The 26,328-nt window shown below is 37.2% G+C and overlaps 1 protein-coding gene across 2 annotated transcripts in view; it reads left to right on the top strand.

Annotated features, from left to right (window-relative positions):
• The window catches only part of LOC127858942 (galactose-3-O-sulfotransferase 2-like), a 29,563-nt gene extending 7,854 nt beyond the window's left edge, over positions 1–21,709 (top strand). Inside the window, exons 1-3 of one of the 2 annotated variants that reach the window (XM_052396310.1) lie at positions 313–362; positions 15,820–15,926; positions 17,891–21,709. In XM_052396310.1, coding sequence (XP_052252270.1) covers positions 336–362; positions 15,820–15,926; positions 17,891–19,286 — 1,530 coding nt within the window. In that variant the 5' untranslated portion in view covers positions 313–335 and the 3' untranslated portion in view covers positions 19,287–21,709. Of the gene's footprint in view, positions 1–312; positions 363–15,819; positions 15,927–17,890 lie in introns of those variants that run through there. The other variant, XM_052396311.1, reaches the window with a different exon arrangement.
• Positions 21,710–26,328: the final 4,619 nt, after the last annotated feature.

Genomic DNA, 26,328 nt, shown 5'->3' on the forward strand with positions numbered 1-26,328 from the left:
CCATTGACAAGTCGCGTTAAAGTTTGGAAAATTCTAGTAGTTTGCATGTAATCATTGTCACTATTGTCCGAATTTCCTATCTTTGGTTTTTGTACTCAAGTCAACCAACATTCCCGAGGGTGCATATGCAATATAGATTGCACTATGGTCATGTCCGAAATTGAATTACCGGAAATAAGATTCCGTACATTCAAGATGTAGATAATTATAAGCCTACACTGGAAGCAGTCACAACTTGACAGCGGTTCACTCAAGTGTTTTCTTCTTATAATAGCTTTCTCAAGGGTTCTTAGCTTCATTTAATGATTAGTTGTAACATATTATAGTACTATAGGATGCATTGTAGGATTATATCCAAGTTGGTAAGATTTTTTCTTTCATATTGTGATATGATCATTTTTTATTGTTTGTGCTAAAATGTCGGGGCATAATGATGAAAAACTTACATAGTAAAACATAATCATTCGAGCGTTGACAGCAAAAACGAGTATATTTATAAATGAAACTTTAAAATAACTAACACATTGTAAGAATGTTTATTATATTCATAACACCAATTTATTGCTTAACAGTCTGTTAATAAAAAGACACCAATAAATTTGTTTGTACAGTTTGATTTGAAAATGCTCTTTGTATTTAACCAGAAGCATTGTATTTTTTCTTTAATGTAGCTGAAAGCAGTGTGAAAAGAATCTTTTTAGTAACACTTATTCATCACTATCGTTCTTTCTGAATAGTATATCGGTTGATAGAAAAGCTCCTTGACTTCCCGAATTCCTACCACTAAGCGCATGGTTTTTGGTCCCCATACCGGATGGTCTTTTCCGATTTCCTCGCACATCAGTGCAGCAAAATAACAAGTATGTTAGTACTCAAAGAAATGACTTAAAATTCATACAAAGAGTCAAAACTTAACCTGCCTTTGCATAAATTAAGCAGTGGTTTTGGGACAGTCATCGGTCCTTACATAATCAGGTAGGGGGCCGAAGAATCTCATGAACCTCGCAATAAACGTGAAGATGGCCGTATTATAGTATATGTTCTCCTTCAACCAAATAATTTGATTTCAATGTCATAAAATACACTACACTTTAATTTAAAATGGAATAGTTTGAATCCAATAGATGCAATGCTTATGAAATAAGTTAAAATAATGTGAGAGAACAACGAACCTCACGTGACAACATATGCACGGTAGCTCAGAAATGACATGTGCATGTCTTATTTATGCAGTTTGTACGATTTAGCAACACGTTCACACGGCCTTTTATGGGAGCGAAATTAAAAACGCTCATTTGGTCATTGTCAGCTCGGGTACTACCTAAAAGTACCCCGGGTACTCTTGCGTATACTTAAATGTACCCGGGTACGGACAATGTACTTAAACGTACCCGGGAATTCTACATTTCTATGTCGATATTTTGTAAAATGACCTATACAATAGAATCTCATACTTTTACAAGATTTTTGAGGCAGATTTTTTTCAAAGAGAATTTCGTTTCGTATTCCGTAGATGATTAACCCATGGAAACGACATAATCCATCGATAAAAAGAGGAAATATCGCTTAATGCGACAACCCAGTCTTATTTTGTAACACAGGTGGTTAGCGTATGAATATGATATTAATTGGTGAAAACATCATTTTGAATGATAAATAATCACATTATAACGACAAACTCAAGTTTCTGAAAAAAACATCACATATATTTGATAGTGAAATAATTATGCCCCCCCCCCCCCCCTTCGAAGAAGAGGGGGTATATTGCTTTGCTCATGTCGGTCTGTCGGTCTGTCGGTCTGTCGGTCGGTCTGTCGGTCCGTCCACCGGGTGGTTGTCAGACGATAACTCAAGAACGCTTGGGCCTAGGATCATGAAACTTCATAGGTACATTGATCATGACTCGCAGATGACCCCTATTGATTTTGAGGTCACTAGGTCAAAGGTCAAGGTCACGGTGGCCAGAAATAGTAAAATGGTTTTTGAATGATAACTCAAGAACGCATACGCCTAGGATCATGAAACTTCATGGGTAGATTGATCATGACTTGCAGATGACCCCTATTGATTTTGAGGTCACTAGGTCAAAGGTCAAGGTCACGGAGATCCGAAATAGTAAAATGGTTTCCGGATGATAACTCAAGAACGCATACGCCTAGGATCATGAAACTTCATGGGTAGATTGATCATGACTCGCAGATGACCCCAATTGATTTTGAGGTCACTAGATCAAAGGTCAAGGTCACAGTGACCCGAAATATTAAAATGGTTTTCGGATGATAACTCAAAAACGCATACGCCTAGGATCATGAAGTTTCATAGGTAGATTGATCATGACTTGCAGATGACCCCTATTGATTTTGAGGTCACAATGTCAAAGGTCAAGGTCACGGTGACCCGAAATAGTAAAATGATTTTCGGATGATAACTCAAGAACGCTTTTGCCTAGGATCATGACACTTCATAGGTACATTGATCGTGACCCGCAGATGACCCCTATCGATTTTCAGGTCACTAGGTCAAAGGTCAAGGTCACAGTGACAAAAATCGTATTCACACAATGGCTGCCACTACAACGGACAGCCCATATGGGGGGCATGCATGTTTTACAAACAGCCATTGTTTTTTTTAGAAAAGTTGATTTTTCGTTAGAATATGATTATTTATCATTCACAATGATGTTTTCACTAATTAATATCATAGCCACACGCTAACCACCTGTGATTTTGTTATACAAATTTTATTGTTTAAAGAAGAAAACATCAATAAAATTTATAAATACATCTTGAAGCGACGTAGTGCTATCAAAAGATATTTGATCGTTCGCATTTGTGGTCATTGGAGAGATTTGGTCCCTGTCATGGGAATATAGTAAGCCAACGACTTGTACAAGATATGATTTTGTTCTACACAGCAGTTGTAAGCCTCGTATTGAATGTATAGTTTGTTTGTTTTTATAAAGAAAACGGAACGCAACCTTACAATTTGCCTCTCTTTTGACTCGAACCAAAGACTTTCGAGTAAACGACATGCTATTTCTATACTAGTTTTAGTATGGAGAAATATTTCGCTCATTTGGAATCGGTAACAAGCATTTTGAAATGTTTGTATTTGATAAAACGTCGGCATGCCCTTGTGTGGTCAATTTAAATTGTACTTCGCAATCCTCCTAGATTAAGTACATGTATACAACAAAGGTCGGTCGCTTTAAGTAGAGTAAAAGTGTTTGTGTATTTTATGGTCACTCATCGCGATAGCTCATCTGCCATTTCAACGTGTGACGCACCTTTATAAAGTTATGAACATCTTTACTCCTGAGTCAGGCCCTGAATGTCGGGCGCTTTTAACGGATTTTACTACCTGGTGGGTAGGTAACCGGCCATATTATAACGTGCACTGTGCGAAACTCGAACCTGCGACCCCCGTTTCGCAGGAAAAGGCGCTAACCAGTAGGCCATGAGGGGGGTACATATGTTGTAATCTACGGTGTAAATGCCCTGGAAATGTCTTAATATCCGTCTCTATAGAACCAAGAATTATACTCCCGATAATGAGGTATCGAGGGAAGCGTGTAAGTCAAAATGCGACGAAAGGAAACTATTACACATCTAGGAACTATTGCAAATTGGCTGCCCTTTGAATTTTATTTTCTCCGCCTTTAGAAGCCAATGCCCGATAATTTGCACTTGTAAAAAAAGCAGTTTTGAGTCATTTCTGTATCTGCATGAAAGGGACTTGTTTGCAAGGATTCGTATTTTTGAAAAGTGTCACTATATGTATTTATTATCAAATATACGTTGAATAGTCTAACAAGTTTCTAAAGAGCACGAATATAAAGTTGGATAAAGAATGTTGCCTGCCCCGGGATTCGGACTAGGGACATTTAGACGCAAACCTTAACGCACCAGTGCTAGACCACGCAGACGATAGAAATAAAAGATTCGCCTATTTTCCAAATGATTATTCAAGCATTACACATGCTTTAATATTATTTTACCTATTTCGATTGATGCTTGATATTCATAACCATTACGATATTCCTAAGAAGTTCCTTTTTTAGGTGTAAATTTGATTGTTGCATTATATTAATTTTAAACATTATTTTAGAATAAAGGACAAGTGTTATTTTGCCTTACTTTCAACACGCCCCATAACATGTGAAAGGTAAATGGACTCAACGATTGATAATAATTCTCTCATACTCATTTGAAAACAGCATCGAAATTAATTTTATAATTTAATTGCAGCACTTTCGGGTTTACCTTGAATGTATTTAAAGTGCGAACAAAACACTAAAAGATAAATCAACGGCAGCCAAAATACCCCCCCCCCCCCCCAAAAAAAAAAAAAGTCTCAACAATTATTTACTTAACACACAGCCGTAGCAACTCATTGAGATATTTCTGAGCTGAACAAGTCGTGTATATTAACGAAAATCGTAGCATGGTGGTAACAGTAATAATTGCAACAGTAGAGTGAATTATGAATGTCTCGGGCACACGACATTTGAAACAGAACGACGCCCCTTCGCACTGGAATTATTGCACGCAGAGGTGACAAAGATCAGGGGGCATTTTTATATGGGAGCTGACTGGGTTTAAGAGAGGTAAGTTGGAATTGACTTCCAAAATGGCGTCGTTTTTGGGATTTTCGCCAGGGAGTTGCGTGTATTGCACCCGGTAATCCACTTTATTAGCTCCACTGGCCAGAGGCCAGCGGGGATTATGTCATGGTTCTGTGTCCGTAATGCGTGCGTGCGTCCGTGCGTGCGTTAACTTTTTCTTTCTTCTTCTCCTAAACTACAAGTCCAATTCTGAAAAAACTTCTCCAAAATGTTCCTGGGGTGAACCTCTTTCAAATTTGTTCAAATTATGCCCCTGGGGTCAATTTTGATCCCGCCCCGGGGGTCAATAAATTGAGCATATGCTTATATAAAGTCTATCATGTGCAAACTTTAAAATCTTATTTTCCATAACCATTGGGCCTAGTGCTACCACATTTGGTATGTAGTGACATTTAATAGTTATCTACTTTGTTTGTTCAAATAATGCCCCTGAGGTCAAATTTGACCCTTACCCGGGAGTCACAAAACTGAACATATGCTTATATAAAGCCTCTTTTGTGCAAACAATAAAAATCTACTTGTCCATAACCGTAGGGCTTAGGGCTACCAAATTCAGTATGTAGTGACATCTAATAGTTCTCTACTTAGTTAGTTCAAATTATGCCCCTGGGGTCAAATTTGACCCTGCCCCGGGGGTCACAAAAATGAGCATATTCTTTAATAAGGCCTATTTTGTGCAAACTTTAACAATCTACTTGTCCATAACCGTATGGCATAGGGCTACCAAATTTGGTATGTAGTGACATCTAATAGTCGTCTACCAAGTTTGTTCAAATTAAGTCCCTGGGATAAAATTTGACCGTTCCCCAGGGGTCACAAAATTGAACATATGCTTATTTTAGGCATATTTTGTGCAAACTTTAAAAATCAACTTGTCCATAACCGTAGGACCTAGGACTACCAAATTCGGTATGTAGCGACATCTTATAGTTCTCAACTTAGTTTGTTTAAATTATGCCCCGGGGGTCAAATTTGACCCTGCCCCGGGGGTCACAAAAATGAACATACGCTAAAATAAGGCCTATTTTGTGCAAACATTAAAAATCTACTTGTCCATAACATTATGGCATAGGGCTACCAAATTTGGTATGTAGTGACATCTAATAGTCGTCTACCAAGTTTGTTCAAATTAAGCCCCCGGGATAAAATTTGACCGTTCCCCAGGGGTCACAAAATTGAACTTATGCTTATATTGGGCCTATTTTGTGCAAACTTTAAAAATCTACTTGTCCATAACCATTGGGCCTATTTCTACCAAATTTGGTATGTATCAAAATCTTAAAGTTCTCTACCAAGTTTTTGTTCAAATTATGCCCCTGAGGTCAAATTTGACCCTGCCCCGGGGGTCACAAAAATGAACATATGCTTAAATAAGGCCTATCTTGTGCAAAGTTTTAAAATCTTTTTATTCATAATTATAGAGCCTAGAGCTACTAAATTTGGTATGTAGTGACATCTAATAGTCCTTTACCAAATTTGTTCAAATTATTCCCCTGGGCTCAAATTTGACTCTTCCCCGGGGGTCACAAAACTGAACATATGCTTATATAAAGCCTCTTTTGTGCAAACTTTAAAAATCTACCTGTCCATAACCATTGGGCCTAGGGCTACCAAATTTGGTATGTAGTGACATCTTATAGTTCTCTACCAAGTTTGTTCAAATTATGCCCCTGGGGCAAAATTTATCCCTTGTAGGCTGCCATTAAAAAGTTGTTCAATAAAATTTGGTTCGTCAAAAAACATGGCCTCAGGAAGTCGTTGAACCTTGCATGTTCATGCGTTTTTGCTATTTATTCATTATGGGATGAATAAACTATTTTCTTCTCAAACTAAACGTTTATCAAAATACACTTGGAATAAGAGATAAATGCATACATGTCGAGCCTGAAAGGTAGACCAACATGTTAACTATCCATAAATGTTAACCCTTTACCAAACGACACATTTTGGACTGCCCTAAATTGAAAGAGATTGCAAACGAGAAATAATATTGTAAAGGACTATTTATAAATTGGCTGGGTGGGGTAAAAATAATTGTGCTCATCAATTTCTCCTTTTTGAAACCGGAGGTCCTGTTTTCAAAACGAAAACAAACTCTTCAGAAGGATATAGACGTATATTCTACCGATGCCGTGAACAATCCCCTTGTTTATAACATGACTGCCGCTAAGTCTATTACTAGCAACCTATCAGATACCTTATTTCAATATATGGCAATCATAGTTTTTTTCAAAAACAAACATGACAGGTAACCAACGTCAGATGGAAAAAGTAAAGGATAGTTAGGTCAAGCTAATTGTTTGTCATGATATATCTTTAAACATTTAAACCTCACGCCATTTGCAAGTAGTGTTGCCATGATCGCAACATCTTGATGAATTATAATTCATTTTTTGTCTCATAAACATTTACTTTGTTTAACAAACAAACTCTACAAAGTTATCATTCCTACTGTCTTTCGGCACCTCGTGAACCTGAAAAACTCGTAACTTTATGTTTCCTCAGGCAAATATCTTCTTTGGACATTAAACAATTTCTTCACCATGTTAACAATCCTGCTTCACTCACTAATGCCTCAAGAATGAAGTAAAGTTCATGTGATCTACGTCATTAGTTATTTTGCATATGTCATGAACTGTATTAGTAACAGAAACTTTGAAATCTACAAACACTTTTTGGAATTTTGAAAAAAGATTCATGATTGAATGAAGGAACTTTCATTAATCTTGTAAAACATGCGTAGATTTGATCTTCAGCATCTAAAAATATGTGAAATAGAAAGAACGACAATATCTTTTGGATAGATAAATGTACCTACGTTATAAGCAAAGGACCTGTGCGACTATTCCCGGGCTTTTTAGTCTGTTTAGTTAACACCGTAGTAACGTTTTCCATATATAAAAATGCTCACCCTTCCAACTTTAAGCGCCCAGTGGGACGAGGGATAGAAAGAGATAGTCACATGCTTGAGTACATTTCAATCCATAGGCATTGCACGTTTTTTTCGCATAACAAAACAGTGGAGCGATACAGGGCCATCATGGCCCTCTTGTATTTATATTACTTTTCAATGAGTACGCCATTTTAGCTCTACGGTGTTTGTGCTTCCATCGTGTTTTTGTTTGTTTCAAGATCGTAGACGTCTGAATATTGAAGACAAATTGTCCACAAAGTTGTTGATTAATTACTTTCCTTCGAGAGTTTGTACGTATGAATATAATGTTCTCCTATAATATACAGTATTTGCGCATGTTTACATTAAAACAAACACAAATCATGATTTTTATTTTTATTTTCTTGATGCTTCGTTATCTCTATTATTTTATTTAATGCCGAATGATCATGGTTTAACCAACCTTTTTCGAATTAACTTTCGTTTAAGCATATTTTCGGACCTGGCTTTCAAACCACAAACAGCTATTCATATTATGTTAGAGGGTTTGACACGAAATACCTACCCATACGAAAAACCTGCAACCAACTAAATCAATTCAGTGAGGTGGCTGATGTACGAGATAATAAAATGTTTATCTTCTTGTCGTGATTTATGTTTTATTGTATAATACGAATGCGCAAATGCTATACGAATGTTATAAACACATCAAATTACTCGAAGATCAAATAAGCACGGACTCTAGATAAGAGTCATTATACGCTCCGTGAAATAAGTGAATAACAATTTTGTGGACGGTTTTTCGTCAAAATTCTTTTTCCGACGTCTGCGGTATTGCGACAAAGAACAACAGGGAAGCTCAAACACCGTAGAGCCGAAAGTGAGTATCAGTTTTACAAAATTATAAATACAATAATATTGAAAATACAAGTTACTTCTTAGCGAAAATCATCAAACCGACGCCATTTCGGAAGTCAGTTCCAACTAACCTCAATAAAACCCAGTCAGCTCACTTACACGGCTGCTCCCCTGAAAGATAAGGGAAATATAATTGTGTCGTGTTCTGAGGAAACTGGGCATAATACATGTGCGTAAAGTGTCGTCCCAGATTAGCATGTGCAATCCGCATAGGCTAATCAGGGACAACACTTTCCGCCTAAATTGGATTTTTGCTAAGAAGAGACTTCATGTAAACGAAAAATTAATAAAAGAGGAAAGTGTCGTCCCTGATTAGCCTGTGCGGAATGCACATGCTTATCTGGGACGACACTTTACGCAAATGCATTATGCCCACTTTTCTCAGAACGCGACTCAATTTGTGACTATTGCGTACCCGAGTAAGCGTCCCATTGGAAAACCTTATCCTTGTAAAAATGCGAACAAAAGATTGTTAAGCACCACAGGTACTAGCTTTCACCGGGCACACATTTAGGGATTAATTTATACAACGCTAAACAAGAAGTACCTCCAAACAAAGATATAAAAGTAAACATGATTATTTTAATGATCTTTTCTCCCAGTTAGTTTGTATTTGCATAGTTGAGAAAACAAGAAGTAAAAATTGTGTGACAGTTACATCAGTTGTACACTTGTACTTTTTGTGGTCACAATTAAAAACATATAATAATAACGAACTATTTTCTATTTCCTAAACATCCTGCGAAATTCAACCACGAAATAGTATCATGAAACGGTAGATCTTAATGTAAAGTCATTTAAAGAAGCTTCTTTGGAAACATAGAAGGGGTTAGCTTTGAGGAAAAAATAAGTAAAGTTACCGAGGCCATTGAAAGTCAGTTTGTCAAAAAATGTTGGCAAGGTGAGGAAATTCATTGTGTCTATAGACGTGTTCAATGTTAATCCATTGGCATAATTTCAATACTATCAATATATTTCAAGTGCAAAATTACATTCGCACCGAATTAATCTTGACAAACGACTGGCGCTGGAAAGAGCGTACTACTCTTTGTTGATGTTAATTAAGTTGCGAGGAAGAGTGGCTTCCCTTAATACGTATATTATACAATATTATTAATGTCAGGCATACATGAATGCATAGCCTTTACGGCTTATTTACACTCGATTAGTCATTGTCGACTTTAATGTACCTCGGATACACTATTAAGTAACATACAATGTACCGCGGATACGAAAAATAGTTATAACCGTACATGAGAATACTAATGCTCAATTGGTCGTTGTCCGCTCATTTTTTTTTCAAATTTCAATTTAAGTATGTTCACATTTATGATTATATTCTGTACAATGACCCCTATATTATCAAAACTCTTAATTAACAAGCATGTTGATGGAGGTTTTGTTCAAAGGAAATTTTGTTTCGTAACGTTTTATTACATCGGATTTTGGCGGGAAAAAACTCTGGTAAAGTCTATATTTGCCGGGTACCTTTAAAGGTAGTTGCCATACCCGGGGGGTACATTGTAGTATACTTAAGAGTACCCGGGTTTTTATTCGAGCCGACAATGATCACTCGCCAGCTGTTAAGTAAATGAGCTGATTAGCCGGCGATTGTTTATTTATAGATCGTTGGATAAATTAAGGGTCTCGTAGTGTTCTAATTGAAGTTGCATCTTGACGTCCATGCAAGTTGAATTTGTGGGAAAAAAAATCGCAAAATGTTATCAAAAGAAGTATATTTGCCGCTAATTTGTCACCGGCTTAAATGCATAATGCAGAATTACTGAAATTCGCTCTTTACTTAAGCAATTCTCTTATTTCGATGAAAAAGTGTACGCATGTTTACTTTTTACAGTTCAACAATATAACTTCCAGCGCTCTTCTTTACATGTGGTATAAATATTGTAAAACAGAAGTGTTAACCTGAATATACGTAGAAATGTGTCAATTTGTTTTTGGCTGGATTGTTTTCGGGTAGTACTGATGAGTTAATATTATCCCCCGGGCATAGATATATCGACTGATATTTCTGTAACCACAGTTTCTGTCTATACCCTTGGTTTGGTACTTGGAGGCGACACGTCAGTGTTATCAAGAGGGACATTTACGTTTCGAAAAAATTGTCAGAACCTGGACTCAAATTAAAAACAAAATACGTGAGAACATAGCTGAGTAGAAAAAACATTTCGCGAAAAAAAAACTATAAATACCCGTTTAATTGATTAACAATTCTTTTAAGTAACATGACGGTGGTTATGATTGACTTGTGGTCAAATTATGAATTATCAACATAAGACATGTTTAAACGTTAACAAATAATCTTTGAAACTGAAGTGATATGTTGTATTTGGGTACGTTTGTTGAGAATAATAAACAATTTCCATATGGAAGGGAGTGTTAATGTTTTCGCATTTTCGGTGTGTCAGTTAATGACTTAAATATTTATTGTTTTACCGCGGATCTGTAGAGCTCCATTATAATGAAAAAAGAGAAGAAAACAGTTTTTTTTCCCAGCGGAGCTCGAGCCATCCGGGTTGTTATGTTTTAACATACGAGACCCACGGGTTGTAACAAACTTTAACAAAAACAACACAATCGTTCCAATTTGTACAATCGTTTTGCGTGTTTACCGTTTTTATACTTTTATGAATTTTAAATGATGATCATTCATTAAAGGGGCAGTATATTCATTGTGAGTGAAACTCAAGTGTGCTCCCGTATGTTCAGTGTTCTATATTTTTTATCTGTAAAAACAGGAAAAATTCATTTGGACAACATGTGAATAAGTCCCTTTAAGGAAAGTAGACCTGGTGTTTCTGTAAATCACTTGAAGCAATTTTGTTATAATTAAAATAATGTTATGGTAATAACGGTACTAAAATATTTTTAAAAATCTTCAACATTTACGAGAATTTCGATACTTAATTTCTGATTAAATGTAGTTCGATAATGGTCTAAGGGTATATGTTTTAAAACACTAACCCAAATCCATACCGTTTGTAGGTTTTTTTCAATCTCTAGGTAATGTGACAATTTGGAAGGAGCGACCGGTCAGGTGCCGATTGGTTAATTAAACAACACCGTCGTATTATGCTTTCACGTCTAGTCAGATAACATGATCACATTAATGACCGAACATCCATACGCATATTCATCATTCCGTCCAGGTTGACAGACGGATGTTGACGTACAACAATGCATACATGTCACTTTATACCGTGAATACGTACATTGTCAAAATATCTTTAGTAGGAGTAATGTGATTTGAACTTTTACCTGATTCTAGTAATTGTTGTTGTGTTATAGCCCAATTTCGTATGGTGATTTCGGATCGTAATTGACTATTTTCACAAGCTTTACGGATGTGGATCTGCATAGCATAAATTGGCGTATGTATATTTATACATCCGATTTTATAGATGGTTTAGTAGTAGTAAGAACGGTGGTTGTTGTGGTGGTGGTGGTGGTAGTAGAAGTAGTAGTAGTAGTAGTAATAGTAGTAGTAGTAGTAGTAGTAGTAGTAGTAGTAGTAGTAGTAGTAGTAGTAGTAGTAGTAGTAGTAGTAGTAGTAGTAGTAGTAGTAGTAGTAATAGTAGTTGTAGTAGTAGTAGTAGTAGTAGTAGTAGTAGTAGTAGTAGTTGTAGTAGTAGTAGTAGTAGTAGTAGTAGTAGTAATAGTAGTAGTAGTAGTAGTAGTAGTAGTAGTAGTAGTAGTAGTAGTAGTAGTAGTAGTAGTAGAAGTAGTAGTAGTAGTAGTAGTAGTAGTAGTAGTAGAAGTAGTAGGTAGTAGTAGTAGTAGTAGTAGTAGTAGTAGTAGTAGTAGTAGTAGTAGTAGTAGTAGTAGTAGTAGTAGTAGGTAGTAGTAGTAGTAGGTGTAGTAGTAGTAGTAGTAGTAGTAGTAGTAGTAGTAGTAATAGTAGTAGTAGTAGTAGTAGTAGTAGAAGTAGTAGTAGTAGTAGTAGTAGTAGTAGTAGTAGTTGTTGTTGTTGTTGAAGTTGTAGTTGTTGTTGTTGTAGTTATAGGTGTTGCTGTTGTTGTTGTTGTTGTTGAGTGGTAGTAGTATGAAGCTCAATACTTATGGAAATATGGCGATAATAACACGTACGAAAAACGCTTTGAATATACTAAGTGATCTGTTCTGCCGTATAAGCGATGCTTATAAAAGTAGGATTCTACAAATAAGAGTGCATACTGGAAAATACTACATATCTGCCAAATATTAGTGGTATAGTTGCTGTATTCGCGCTGGCCAGTGAAGCCTCAGCCTGTTCTATGGAGTTAATCGATCAAGTTAATTCATTTCATACCAATTAGCTTCGACAGGTCAGAGAACTATTAACTAATTAACTTTTAATTTGCCTATTGAATAGGCTCAATATATATTTGCTTCGCAACGAGCTATTTCGAACGTTAACTAATTTTAATAACGACAAATTTATAAGTGAAATTGGGAGCATTTTTGTTATTTAATAACTGATTCTCTTTTTAAATGCATTTTACTATTTTCGATGGACGAAGGCCAGTAGAGTGTCACAGTTGTCGAGACTGACCTCCTCTCCTGTAATTCTTAAGTGGAATATCTAAATTACCCCAGTAAACAATGCGTCGTGTTGCAGTTGTCTAGGCTCTGACGTGGACACTATAGTCATGTTGCATCACATGCTCAATTGTATTTGATTTACCTCACGGTCACCTCGTTCGTCCCATGGCTTCGGAAAGCACTTTCATCATGGCAAAAAGGAATATTTATTGCCGCCCTAAATAGTGTATCAAATGTTAGAACATAATTATTACTTTATTTAAAGACACTTTTTTATGCCCCCCTTCGAAGAAGAGGGGGTATATTGCTTTGCTCATGTCGGTCTGTCGGTCGGTCGGTCGGTCGGTCTGTCGGTCTGTCGGTCTGTCGGTCCGTCCACCAGGTGGTTGTCAGACGATAACTCAAGAACGCTTAATCCTAGGATCATGAAACTTCATAGGTACATTTATCATGACTCGCAAATGACCCCTATTGATTTTGAGGTCACTAGGTCAAAGGTCAAGGTCACGGTGACCCAAAATAGTAAAATTGTTTTTGAATGATAACTCAAGAACGCATACGCCTAGGATCATGATACTTCATGGGTAGATTGATAATGACTTGCAGATGACCCCTATTGATTTTGAGGTCACTAGGTCAAAGGTCAAGGTCACGGTGACCCGAAATAATAAAATGGTTTCCGGATGATAACTCAAGAATGCATACGCCTAGGATCATGAAACTTCACGGGTAGATTGATCATGACTCGCAGATGAACCCTATTGATTTTGAGGTCACAAGGTCAAAGGTCATGGTCACGGTGACCCGAAATAGTAAAATGGTTTTCGGATGATAACTCAAGAACGCATATGCCTAGGATCATGAAACTTCACAGGTAGATTGATCATGACTCGCAGATGATCCCTATTTATTTTGAGGTCACAAGGTCAAAGGTCAAGGTCACGGTGACCCGAAATAGTAAAATGATTTTCGGATGATAACTCAAAAACGCTTTTGCCTAGGATCATGACACTTCATAGGTACATTGATAGTGACTCGCAGATGACCCCTATTGATTTTCATGTCACTAGGTCGAAGGTCAAGGTCACAGTGACAAAAAACGTATTCACACAATGGCTGCCACTACAACGGACAGCCCATATGGGGGGCATGCATGTTTTACAAACAGCCCTTGTTATTAATTTGGCTTAAAATATGTACCGTATGTTTTCGCTCTCTATGTTGATTTAAATACATGTAATAGCCATAGTTATTTAGGTCAATATCACTTACATTCCAATGGTCCAGGAATATATATTTCTTCGTATGATATTAGCTCAATCAATGAAAAAACATTTCTAATGACATGTTGTACCTCGATCGCAGTAATGTAAACAAATACAGCATAAATGAATCTAGATTTATTTCGAAGAAGGAAAACAATTGACCTTTGACCCAACAGTAAAGTACGCATACAGACATCCGACTCTTCAAAAACCTGAACATTTGCAAACGTCTACAGACTCTTGCTGTGTTACCAGGACTAGTGCTATAGAATGGCTGTGATAACGGGTTCTGTGCTATAAAGTTCAAACCTATTCATTTCATCTATACATCATGATACAACACATTAAATATCTATTATTATGCCCCCCTTCGAAGAAGAGGGGGTATATTGTTTTGCACATGTCGGTCCGTCCATCCGTACGTCCGTTTGTCCGAATGTCCGTCCGTCCACCAGATGGTTTCCGGATGATAACTCAAGAACGCTTGGGCCTAGGCTCATGAAACTTCATATTTACATTGATCATGACTCGCAGATGACTCCTATAGATTTTGAGGTCATTAGGTCAAAGGTCAAGGTCACGGTGACCCGAAATAGTAAAATGGTTTCCGGATGATAACTCAATAACGCTTATGCCTAGGATCATGAAACTTCATAGGTACTTTGATCATTATTCGCAGATGACACCTATTGATTTTCAGGTCACTAGGTCAAAGGTCAAGGTCACGGTGACCCGAAATAGTAAAATGGTTTCCGGATGATAACTCAATAACGCTTATGCCTAGGATCATGAAACTTCATAGGTACTTTGATCATGACTGGCAGATGACACCTATTGATTTTCAGATCACTTGGTCAAAGGTCAAGGTCACGGTGACCCGAAATAGTAAAATGGTTTCCGGATGATAACTCAAGAACGCTTATGCCTAGGATCATGAAACTTCATAGGTACATTGATCATGACTCGCAGGTGACCCCTAAAGATTTTCATGTCACTAGATCAAAGTCAAGGTCACGGTGACCCGAAATAGTAAAATGGTTTCTGGATGATAACTCAAGAACGCTTACGCCTAGGATTTTGAAACTTCATAGGTACATTGATCATAACTCGCAGTTGACCCCTATTGACTTTCAGGTCACTAGGTCAAAGGTCAAGGTCACGGTAACTCAACTTAGAAAAATGGTTTCCGGATGATAACTCAAGAACGCTTACGCCTAGGATAATGAAACTTCATAGGTACATCGATCATGACTCGCAGATGAGCCCTATTGATTTTCAGGTCACTAGGTCAAAGGTCAAGGTCACAGTGCCAAAAAACGTATTCACACAATGGTTGCCACTACAATTGACAGCCCATATGGGGGACATGCATGTTTTACAAACAGCCCTTGTTTCCTTTAGCAGCACATGATTATAACGTTCGCTAATTTCACATGTTTAAAGTAGACCAACGTCCGATATCATATGTTCATGGATAGAGTCAGTTGTTTGTCCTTGAGATTCGTAAGAAGTCTGATCGCACTTCCTGAACAAACAGTCACCATCCCCCTAAAAGCATTATTATATCTCTATGTTTGCAGGTCTGCTGTGACTGGCTGATTCTGCAAGAAAAGTCGGGTGCACGGAGAGTGATGCCGGCGTTGTCATGGTTACCGAAAACGCAGCTGCTACGTAGTAAACCGTTCTTGTAAGTTGGGACTAACCGTCTTGTCGCATAGTTAGCTTTATGACAGCAAACCCCTTGCAGTGTTACCTTTTTATGCGGGCTAAGGGTAGACACAAATAAAATCTTTCCCAATCTAGAAAACGTCTAGTGTGTAGTTATTTAGCTCACCTAAGAGAAATGTGTTCATGGTGAGCTTTTAAGATCCTCTGTCCGTCTACACTCCAAAGTCCACATTTATTGTCAAACTTCATAAAACATGATCGGAAAATTGTCCCAATGATATCTTTGCCGACTTCGAAACTGGGTCAAGTGAGGTCTAACTCTAGTTAAAGCTATAAAGAAACAGCTTATTAACACTCAAGACGTTACATCTAATACCCAACCTTCATGAAACTTTGTTATGACATATATGCTTATGATATCCCATCCTGGTTCGAAAATTATTCCGGTGTGTGGAATAATATTGCCGCCGGGGGTGGGTGGGGGGGGGGGGGGGGAAAGGGGGCAATGCAGCTGTTTTCCTTATTCCTTACATGCCTATAGATATACATTGTGAACACTATATTGTTGTCCCAATTTATTTCTAATTTTCATCGAACGTGGTCAGAAAATGTGTCCAAATGAAATCTCGACCCATTTCGATAGTTGGTCACGTGATATAAAAAAGATCTTCCGGACAAATAAAGAAGAAAGCTTGCCAGCTCTCAAGAAGTCACATTTGTACTCCAGTCTTATTGAAACTTGGTCAGATCATTTGTTTCATATGATGTCTCGGCTACGATCAAAAAATGGTTTCGGTGCGTTGAAAAACATAACCGCCAGAGGGCGGGGCATTTTTGCATATCTGGCTATAGCGAAACCTTGTTAGTACTGCTTTGGTCATTTTTTTGTCCAATTTTCGAAGGAATTGGTTAGACCATTTATCCCAATGGAATGAAGTGTCGGCCTATTTCGGGACTTATCACGTGAGGTAACAAACTATGTTGCATGGTCAAATTCAAACAGCGTGTTAACGCTCTATGAGTCACATTAATATTCTGAGCTTCAAGAAACTTGGTCAGAACATATGTTGTAATGATATCTCATCTAAGTTCAGAAATCGCTCCGGTCCGTTGAAAAATATGACCTCACGCGCCGGTTTAATTTTCCTTTTTTGACTCTATCGAAATATGTTTTTATATTATATAAGTCACATGATTAGTCCAATCTTCGTGGAACGTAGTCTAAACAATTGTTCCAACGATATCTGGGCCGAGCTAAAATATGGTGCCAGTCCGTTGAAAAACATGGCAACTAGGATTCGTGGCAGTTTTTCTTTCAATGCTACACTGAAATATTGTTAAAAGAAGCAACATTTTTGTCCAATTTCATGAAACGTGGCCATTATGCTTGTCCAAATTATGTCTCGCAAAAGTGTGAGGTAAAACAATTAGATCTCTATTTCAAACTAAACAAATATATTGTTTACACTCTACAAGTAACATTTAGGTCCCACTGGTGACTTTTCATGTAATCACTCGAAATCGAGATCTTACAGTGCGGGAACCGAGTTGTGAAGGCCTTTGCAAACAGTTTGGATCCAGATGAGACGCCACAGAACGTGGCGTCTCATCTGGATCCAAACTGTTTGCTATTCTGATAGTATTCTTTGAAAAAAAATCGAAGAAAATGCTAATTTTAGAAATTCAGCAGACGACATTTTAGCAGACGACAAATTACCCAGCATGCAAAGGGTTAAGTGCATAATTACGATATGATCCGCGTCATGTAAAAATGGGTATTTTACGATTTATGGCCAGCGAAGCTCATGGTCAGCCGAGCATCCGCGCAGTCTGGTCAGGAACTACTCTGTCCGCTATTGAGATCACAAAACTGTGTGTTACTTTATAGAGGACGACGTAGCTTCTGACCAGACTTCGCATCATATGACATAAGATTTTCTTGGCTAGACGCGTCTTTAATCAATGTTTATCATGTCATTTCAGGGTATGTGTTGTGTTAGTTTTGTTGGGACTCCTGTTGGTACACAGCTCTCGCCGGAAGGCCGTCCTGGTGGAATGGACGCCGGAATACTCTCAACCAAGAAGTGGACGCCATGTCGCTCTCGGAAACGGTAGTGCCTTCGACATATTACTTACAAATGCGTTTGATGTGATTTTTAATGCAACTCGTCTCAACATCGATCTGGAAAACAAAACTCACGGAAAACCCGAAGCCAAAATAAATGTTTCATTTGAAACCAGTCCAGAAAAGACTCGAATATTGACTAAGAATGTATCTCAGGAAGAAGTATCCAAACCTGGCGGGTTGAAATATGAGACAAGCAGCCAATGTACTAAACAGATAAATGTCAGTTTTCTGAAGGTCCATAAAGCTGGTAGCACCACTGTGATGAACATATTTCTACGATTCGCAATCAGTCATAACTTGAACTTAGTTCTTCCACGCAATTCTCGAGGTTATGGATTTAATTACCTAGGTTATGGGAAAACCGTTTCTAGTGACCGAATCGTTCCGCTACCACCAAACGAACGTTACAACATATTGTGCAATCATGTAGTTTATAACAAAGAAAAATTCCGAGAGATTTTACCACCGAATACCTCATATATCGGGATTATTCGCGAGCCGGTGAGCCATTTTATTTCTGCGGCCACATACTATGGATTCTATAAAAGACTGTCTATAAATAAAACACAAGGACACGTGATGGGAGATTTCTTGCGCGACCCATCGGCGCATGCCATAAGCACTTCATTTGTTCGAAACCGGATGTCGTTCGACTTTGGAATTCCTGATTCGGAATTCGAAAACGAGACGTTCATAGGGACCTATATCAAAGAACTTGACAAGGACTTCGCCCTAGTTCTAATCATGGAGCGTTTCCCAGAATCCTTGGTTCTAATGCGGAGAAAGCTGTGTTGGAGCACAAAGGACATACTGTATGTTCCGCTCAATGCGCTCCGAAGCAAACCGGAATTCCAGCTCACAGACGAAGATATTCACCGACTTCGGGACTGGAACGGCGCGGATTTTAGACTCTATGACTATTTTAAAATTAAATTTGACCAATTAGTAAAACAGGAAGGAAATGATTTACAGGAGGAAGTCAAGAGCTTTCTCGAAATCAAAAAGACAGTCGCTGAGTTTTGTTTTGGGGAATCTAGTGATTTCAATGCGTCATTTCCGGCCTCGAAGTGGAGCGCTGGGTTCAATGTCACCTTAGAGGACTGTGATCTGATGACAGAAGACGAGCTTCCGTTGCTCAGAAACCTGATCGACGAGGCGTGGGAGAAGTACCAAAAGTCACAGCCTTTATCTACATCACCTGTATCGTCATCTATAGCAATGCCGACTACAACGGCGGCGTCAACCAAATAAATTATGAACACCAACACAGCGTTGAAAATAGAAATTATCAGTGTCATGACTCTGCAGTTTCCTGTACAGTTGATGCAAAAGCAAAAACAAATATACGTAATATGTACATGGTATATACGGTATATTTTAATTAATGCAAATAACTTCTTATTTGAAAGGATGTTAAGAAGGGACGAACAGAGACAAATGTATTAAATATCAATTATGCCATATACTGGTCGTGAAAATCGATGTGAAATAATGTGGGGTTTTTTACCTTGCGGGCACATTCTGTAGGTCAGGTTTTCATTATTGAAATGTTTAAACTGTGATTTAGAACATGTACTTACTAGTCATTCAACTTATGCACGAAACGCTTAGTAGCGTATTATTAATGTTAATGTTATTCAATACTCTATTTTAATAAATATTTTAATTCTTACTTTGATGGCATGTTTTGTCTTCACCTATGATTAGATTTGGCGTTATCTGGCATTTAAGGTGCGTGTTTGTTGTTTTGCACAGAAGCGGTATTTTTTTATGCGCTGTATTGATTTTTTATGTACTTAAAATCGTTTTCTTTTATGCTGTTCTGAGCTCAATGTCGTTTCAGTGAGCCTTTGTGATCGCATTTTGTCCGTCACTGGGTCTTCCCTGTGCGTCGTATGTTCTACATACCCATGGTATCACATTTCCGCCGAAATGTTCACGAAACTTGGTTAAACAACATGCCCCTTTATTCTAAACTTGATCATGTCAATTAAAAACAGCTACCGGTACTCTATTTTATTGTCCCCTACCGGTGAAACCGGAGGGGGCTTATGGTTTGCACTCCGTCCGTCTGTCTGTCAGTCTGTTTGTCAGTCTGTCTATCGGTCTGTCTGTCAGTCAGTCCGTCACACTTTTCTGGATCCTGCGATAACTTTAAAAGTTCTTAACATTTTTTCATGAAACTTGAAACATGGATAGATGGCAATATGGAGATTATGTGCGTCATTTCCTTTTGTTCCTACATCAACAATTCTGGTTGCTATGGCAACATATATATATATAATAAAAAATAATAATTTTTTTACTGACAATGGTGGAGTTTTACCGGTAGGAGACCATATTGCTTGGAAATCTCTTGTTTTATTTTAATTCTTACTTTGATAGCGTATTTTGTCTTCACCTATGATAATGTTTGGCGTTATCTGGCATTGAAGGTGCGTGTTTGTTGTTTTACACAGTAGCGGTATTTTTGTATGCGCTGTATTGATTTTTTATGTACTGAAAATCGTTGTCTTTTTTGCTGCTCTGAGCGCAATGTCATTTAGTGAGCTTTTGTGATCGCATTGTGTCCGTCGTATGTTCTACATAGCCATGGTCTCACATTTCCGCCGAAATCTTCATGAAACTTGGTTAAACAAAATGCCACTATGCTATTTAGGCTTTATTCTTTACTGGATCATGTGAATAAAAAAAAAGCTACCGGTAGTTTACTCGTTTGGTTTATACGTATGGCCCAACAGTCATTAAACTTGGTAAGAATATGTGTTACATTTTACGACCGAATTCGAAAATGGGTCATGCGTGACTCAAAGCCTTGTCACACTTGTATATACTTTATGTGCAGATCCTACCAGTATCATAAACTCAGGCTAGCGGCTAAAGGCCCTCGTGTTGAAATAAGGGCCACTTTGTATGATTTATGATCCTCGTGCTGCAACGAATGGCCAAACATGTTGTCTACGGATTTTTATTGTATTTCTTTTGTTGAGCTTACAGTGTGTATTTTTAAAGATTTCAACATTTCCATATACGAAATGTGATGTCAGATTATGATTTAATTATGCAGAGTGTATTGTATGATAAGGAAAACAGTACTTTTACCATCTGTTTTTGGTATTCGGTGCACGCGTAAGCAATTGCTAAACTTTCTTTAAAATGGTATCTACAAAAGCAAACAGACCTCAAATTAGTGTTTGCACCGCCTTTGATTAAACCTATTATAACATATAATTAAACAACAACCACTTTACAAAGCCCGTAATTAATTTTGCTATCGCATGTCTATTTTTTTATTGATTTTATAAAGTGTTTTCATATCTGTCCATGATAGTATTTCGGTTAATATAAACAAAGAATTTGAGAAATCTGCGTAAATATTCGATCGTTTGTGTATCGACTAACGGGGAACATAATTAACTTGTCACCTAATATGTTTATAGCTTTAAATGTTGACTAATGTTATAGCTAAGTTAGTACAATCTATGATTTATTGCTTGAGTAGTAAACACGCGCGCTTGTATGCCTTACATTGGGACGAGTTCATGCGTGAACACCAGAATTGATATTGTTTTCTTCCGTAAGTGTTGTATGGATTTTATATTATACGCAAGTGCAATTATACACATGTTTGATGGTGCAATTTAAACTTATTTTTACAATAAAGTAAAAATATGTATTTTCTCTGTGTTGTCTATGACAATGCTAGTTTACTCAGGCATCATAGTGTAAATCTGAAGTAAATTCATTATCAAACTGTAAAAAATAATATTTAGCCTGTTTCGAAGCTTATTAACCACCACTTATACGCATCGGAACTCCGAAACGTTCATTATTAATTTTTCAACTTTTTTAAAAACCTTGTTATAACTATATGTTTCCACAATTACCAATACTTACCGGTAAATGTAAAGTACATGTATATATTAAGTCACGAGTCTGTTGATGCACATTCTGTACAGGTTAAGCCCATAACAAATCGTGGGGTAATCAAAATCCATACTTGGTCATTTACCAATGTGGCGTGCGGGCGGGCGGCGTCGGGCGGTAGAAAGAGGTAAGCTCATTACCTCCAACTGTTAGAATCGGATCAGTATGAAATTAAGTGACAATGTTTGAGTATTTGGTACCTCGACAATGTTTGGTAACCAGCTAGCCGCTTGAATAAATAATAAATTATGGTCTTTGAATTATTGAAAAAAATGGCCATATTTATCAGCTCTATGACTCAAACAGTTTGTGTAGGGTCGCCACGAAATTGTATGATCAAAGTTATCTAGCTCACAGTTTATAATTCTTCCGAGCATTATATTACACATGTATACACGTTTTATTTATACGTGAAGGAAGCCCTATGGCGCAGTGGTTGGTACATGCGATTCACGCATAGGCGACCAATAGACGTTACCGGCGCTCTGATCAGCCTAGAGCAGCGTGGGGTGATCCCTCCAGACTCGACAGCTACCGAGCAGCCCTCAGCTCAGCCCCACCTTCCTCCCTCCCTCCCCCCTCCCTCCCTCCCTCCCTCCCTCCCTCACTACAGACACTCCATCCCGCCCTCCACTCCCGACCTCACTCTCACCTCTCTATAGCCTATATCGTATCGCTCTTCTCTCTCTCTCTCTCTCTCTCTCTCTCGCTCGCGCGCGCGGAGGGCTTTTGTCAAATTAATACGAAATAAACGCCAGTAAAATTCTTGTGATATGGCTGTGCAGTGAACGGCATTTAAAATATAATACAGGTAATAAAGGTTTTTTTTTTTTTAAACGGGCCTCGGCAGAGAGCCAGAGATCCCGATCTGACTATCACGTGGGTTACCACCACCTGATCAAGTGTCACTGCTGAATCAGCAGGACGATTTATTTACCATTACAAATACATCCAATCAGGAGATACGCCGATGTATCACGATTGCTTAGGTTGTGTGTTCACGCCCAAGATGTTATCTACGTCTCTTGCTCTACCTAAACACTGCATACATCTGTACCTGACTAATTAATTGATGGCGTACATCACACACGCCGCGTTTTCGATGGCGATTCTGAAGTGACAAAATCGTGACTTTTTAAATTTTAAGGCGTCATAAAAATGGCGATAATCTTGTACAATTTCGTTTAATTTTACAATGAATATAACTCTGGCAGAATATGCACCATTTTGTCATATCTACATTAATGTGTATGCCCCATACATTTAATTATGAAATCAATGCCATAATTATATTGTTCAAATTAATAAAGATATATACAGATATCCTAATAAAAACAAGCAACATTTTACCGCTATTAACTACGCAGTCGCACAGCTTTATACCAAAAACATTACCTGAACGTGGAAGAACGTCTGCAGACAAGATTATGCAAAGTCTAAGTTAAAAAGGGGTCAAACTTCGTATAACGGTGTATTTTTGTCTATATATTCATATATAAAGTAAAATGCATGCTAGTGAGCAATGCTGGCTCTGGTTTGTAATTCAACGTATATGAATTATAAAAATGTATTGCTATCCCCTACAAAACCTTTATTTCCAAAGGTCAACGGAAGCATAGCGTATAAGAGTAAGTACGGTTTCCAAATTAAGACGTAAGAGTCTTGAATGACTTGACTATTTTACTTTATCATAACGAATGCACTTTATTTTAATATTTTTTTAATCGAAAGTATATCAATCTTTCTTTAAAACGCATCTTACTGTCGAAAGCCGCATGTTTTTCGACTAAGTATAATTAGTTGTTCGCGTAGCGAACACTAATGTTGTTACTCAAAATTTCAAGTTGGTTCGGCTTATCTACGGAGAGCCTACTAACTGCCACATCCGCGCGAGAAAGAGTTGTATAACTTATGCAACAGGTTTGAGATCTCCAACTATATTCATTCACAAATGGAAACATTATATGAATATCGTGTTAAATGTAATACATGTAGTTTCAAACGTAGCTAATATAGAAAAGTATCAACAAACAATGATTGTATTATACGTGTCGCGGAAGAGATTGTTTATGAATGATTAAAATAGTCAACTCTCTGCTTTCGTCTTCATGACGTAGTAATTTTGCTCAGCTCATTTATAATCTGAGGCTATTAATAGATGCGGCTGTCGTTAAACAAGGGAGAGTCCAATTGCACGGCAATCTCCACGCAGAGTTGTCGTTCCTTGCTCTCACAAACACCTCAATGACGTAGTACAGGTCATTTATAATATGAGGCTATTAATTGATTCGGGAAAACAACGCAATAGTATAAGGTTACGCTTGTTTACATTCTTAATTTATAAAACGTTGAACATGAGTTCAACAATAACTTCAGCGATACGATTGACAACAAAAATGCTCCATACTCGCTAAAACCAAATATAACAAACAATTAATTATAATAATAATACGAATGGTCTGTTTCGTAACCTCGTTCATGCTTCTACAGCGGGGATTTCTGGGAAACGTTCTTTTGTTCTCAACAGATAGCGGCAAACTTTTGTATTTATTGATGCTATCAACGCATTAGTAGGTTAGTAGAAGGTTAAGCCTGTTGATATTTACAGTTCTCAATTTATAAAACTTTGGACATGAGTTCACCAATTACTACAGGCATACTTTAGACAACCTCACGAATGCTTTATAATCGCTAAAACCGAAAACAACTAAATATAACAACAAATATCTTTTTTTAATGTAGTCGGCGTATATGATGAATTTGAAATAAAGTTTGCAATTTACTTTCTAAATAATTAAATAAAATGAAAACAAAAGTTAAACTTTTGTGTGTTTTTTTCACTTGTAAGTTGCATATTTAACGCATGAAATGTATGTTAGTATTGTCAAACCACACATTAGTGTAGGTAAATAAAAAATATACTACGGGAGTGCACATCATGTGTCCTCACATGCCTTATTATGAGTATATTTCTTCAGTATCGAAATATATCGTATGTTGATATTTGATTTAAACGCAGTTTTCTTTCGACACATTTAAATCACACGTTCATAGCCGCGTCATGCGAAAATGGGTCTTATGCGTTTCGGCCAGCGTTTGTTAAACCCAACATGTGCATTTGCGCAGTCAGGTCAGAGGCGATGCTGTTCGCTATAAAATAACTCAATATGTTATGGTATCATTATGTATCTCCTGACCAGACTGAGAGATGCGCATTAGTCCATTTTAGATGGTTAATTTTTCGATTTAATTTTTCCTAGATTTTCTTTAACTATGTTTATTTCATTCTTTGACCCTTAAGGTTCAATAATTTTATCAAGCTCAAATTTTCATGCCAATATTTTGGCGGCCATCTTGGATTTCAAAATGGCCGCCACGGAAAAGGGTAGCACGGTAGAAATCTTCTCATAACTTGGACATTTATGGGTATAAAATGACCGTAAAGATGTCAACATGTTCCTAAGACATCACGCATTATTTCTATAAATGACCCATTTGAATGTACTCATTTGCATATTAATGAATATAAAAATGATTGAAAAATCATAATATTTTTAAGGAAAACCCCTAGCGAATATATTTGTTCAAGCTTACTTCTGATAATTTGGTGGTCAGATATAATTTGAACCAAAGAAACTAGACTAACATATCTAGATAGATGTGTACTGGGAAAAGTTACATCTGGTTATACAAGACATAATACAAAGCAGACTGTAATTTTGGAAGTTGGGATCGAGGTGCGGATAATGGCTTGAATTCCTCATGGTTTTATTATCCCTTGTTTGATTTTGAATATGTATCCCTTTTAAGAATGTATATATAAGAAGATTTCGAAATGCATTATTATTTCACCAAAAACAATTGCCATAACGTCTTTAAGTATCTGTATGAGTACAATTGGGACAAAATGAGTCAAAGGCTAAAAGAACTTTCAAAGAAAGATAAGTCTTTACTTCAGTTCCTCTTAATTTTGTTATATTTATTTCTAAAACATTATCTCAAATAAAATCTATATCCAGTAGTAATTTTGATGAATATAAGTTTCTGCCCTTTTTGCTATCACACAATAAAAAATACATAGTTGTTCCCCTTTGTTATATTTCGCCATCACAGTTGACAAAATAGTTAGCAGACAGCATTTAGTTTTTCTCATTTACATCCTTCCAGTGTAATTTATTGGATTGATTTTATGTTATTCTCCTTTAATAACACTTTGCAAAGCATTTATTAAAAATTGTATGATATTGTTTTCTTTGTAAATGCATCATGGCCAAAAAAAATAAAGTGTAGTAGTGGTCGGATGGTTACCTGTACTCGGATATTTTATCTTTTCTCACTATATTAATCATCAAATTCAACCGTACAT

The sequence above is a fragment of the Dreissena polymorpha genome, chromosome 14 (genome assembly GCF_020536995.1).
Source record: "Dreissena polymorpha isolate Duluth1 chromosome 14, UMN_Dpol_1.0, whole genome shotgun sequence".
NCBI lineage: Eukaryota > Metazoa > Mollusca > Bivalvia > Myida > Dreissenidae > Dreissena > Dreissena polymorpha.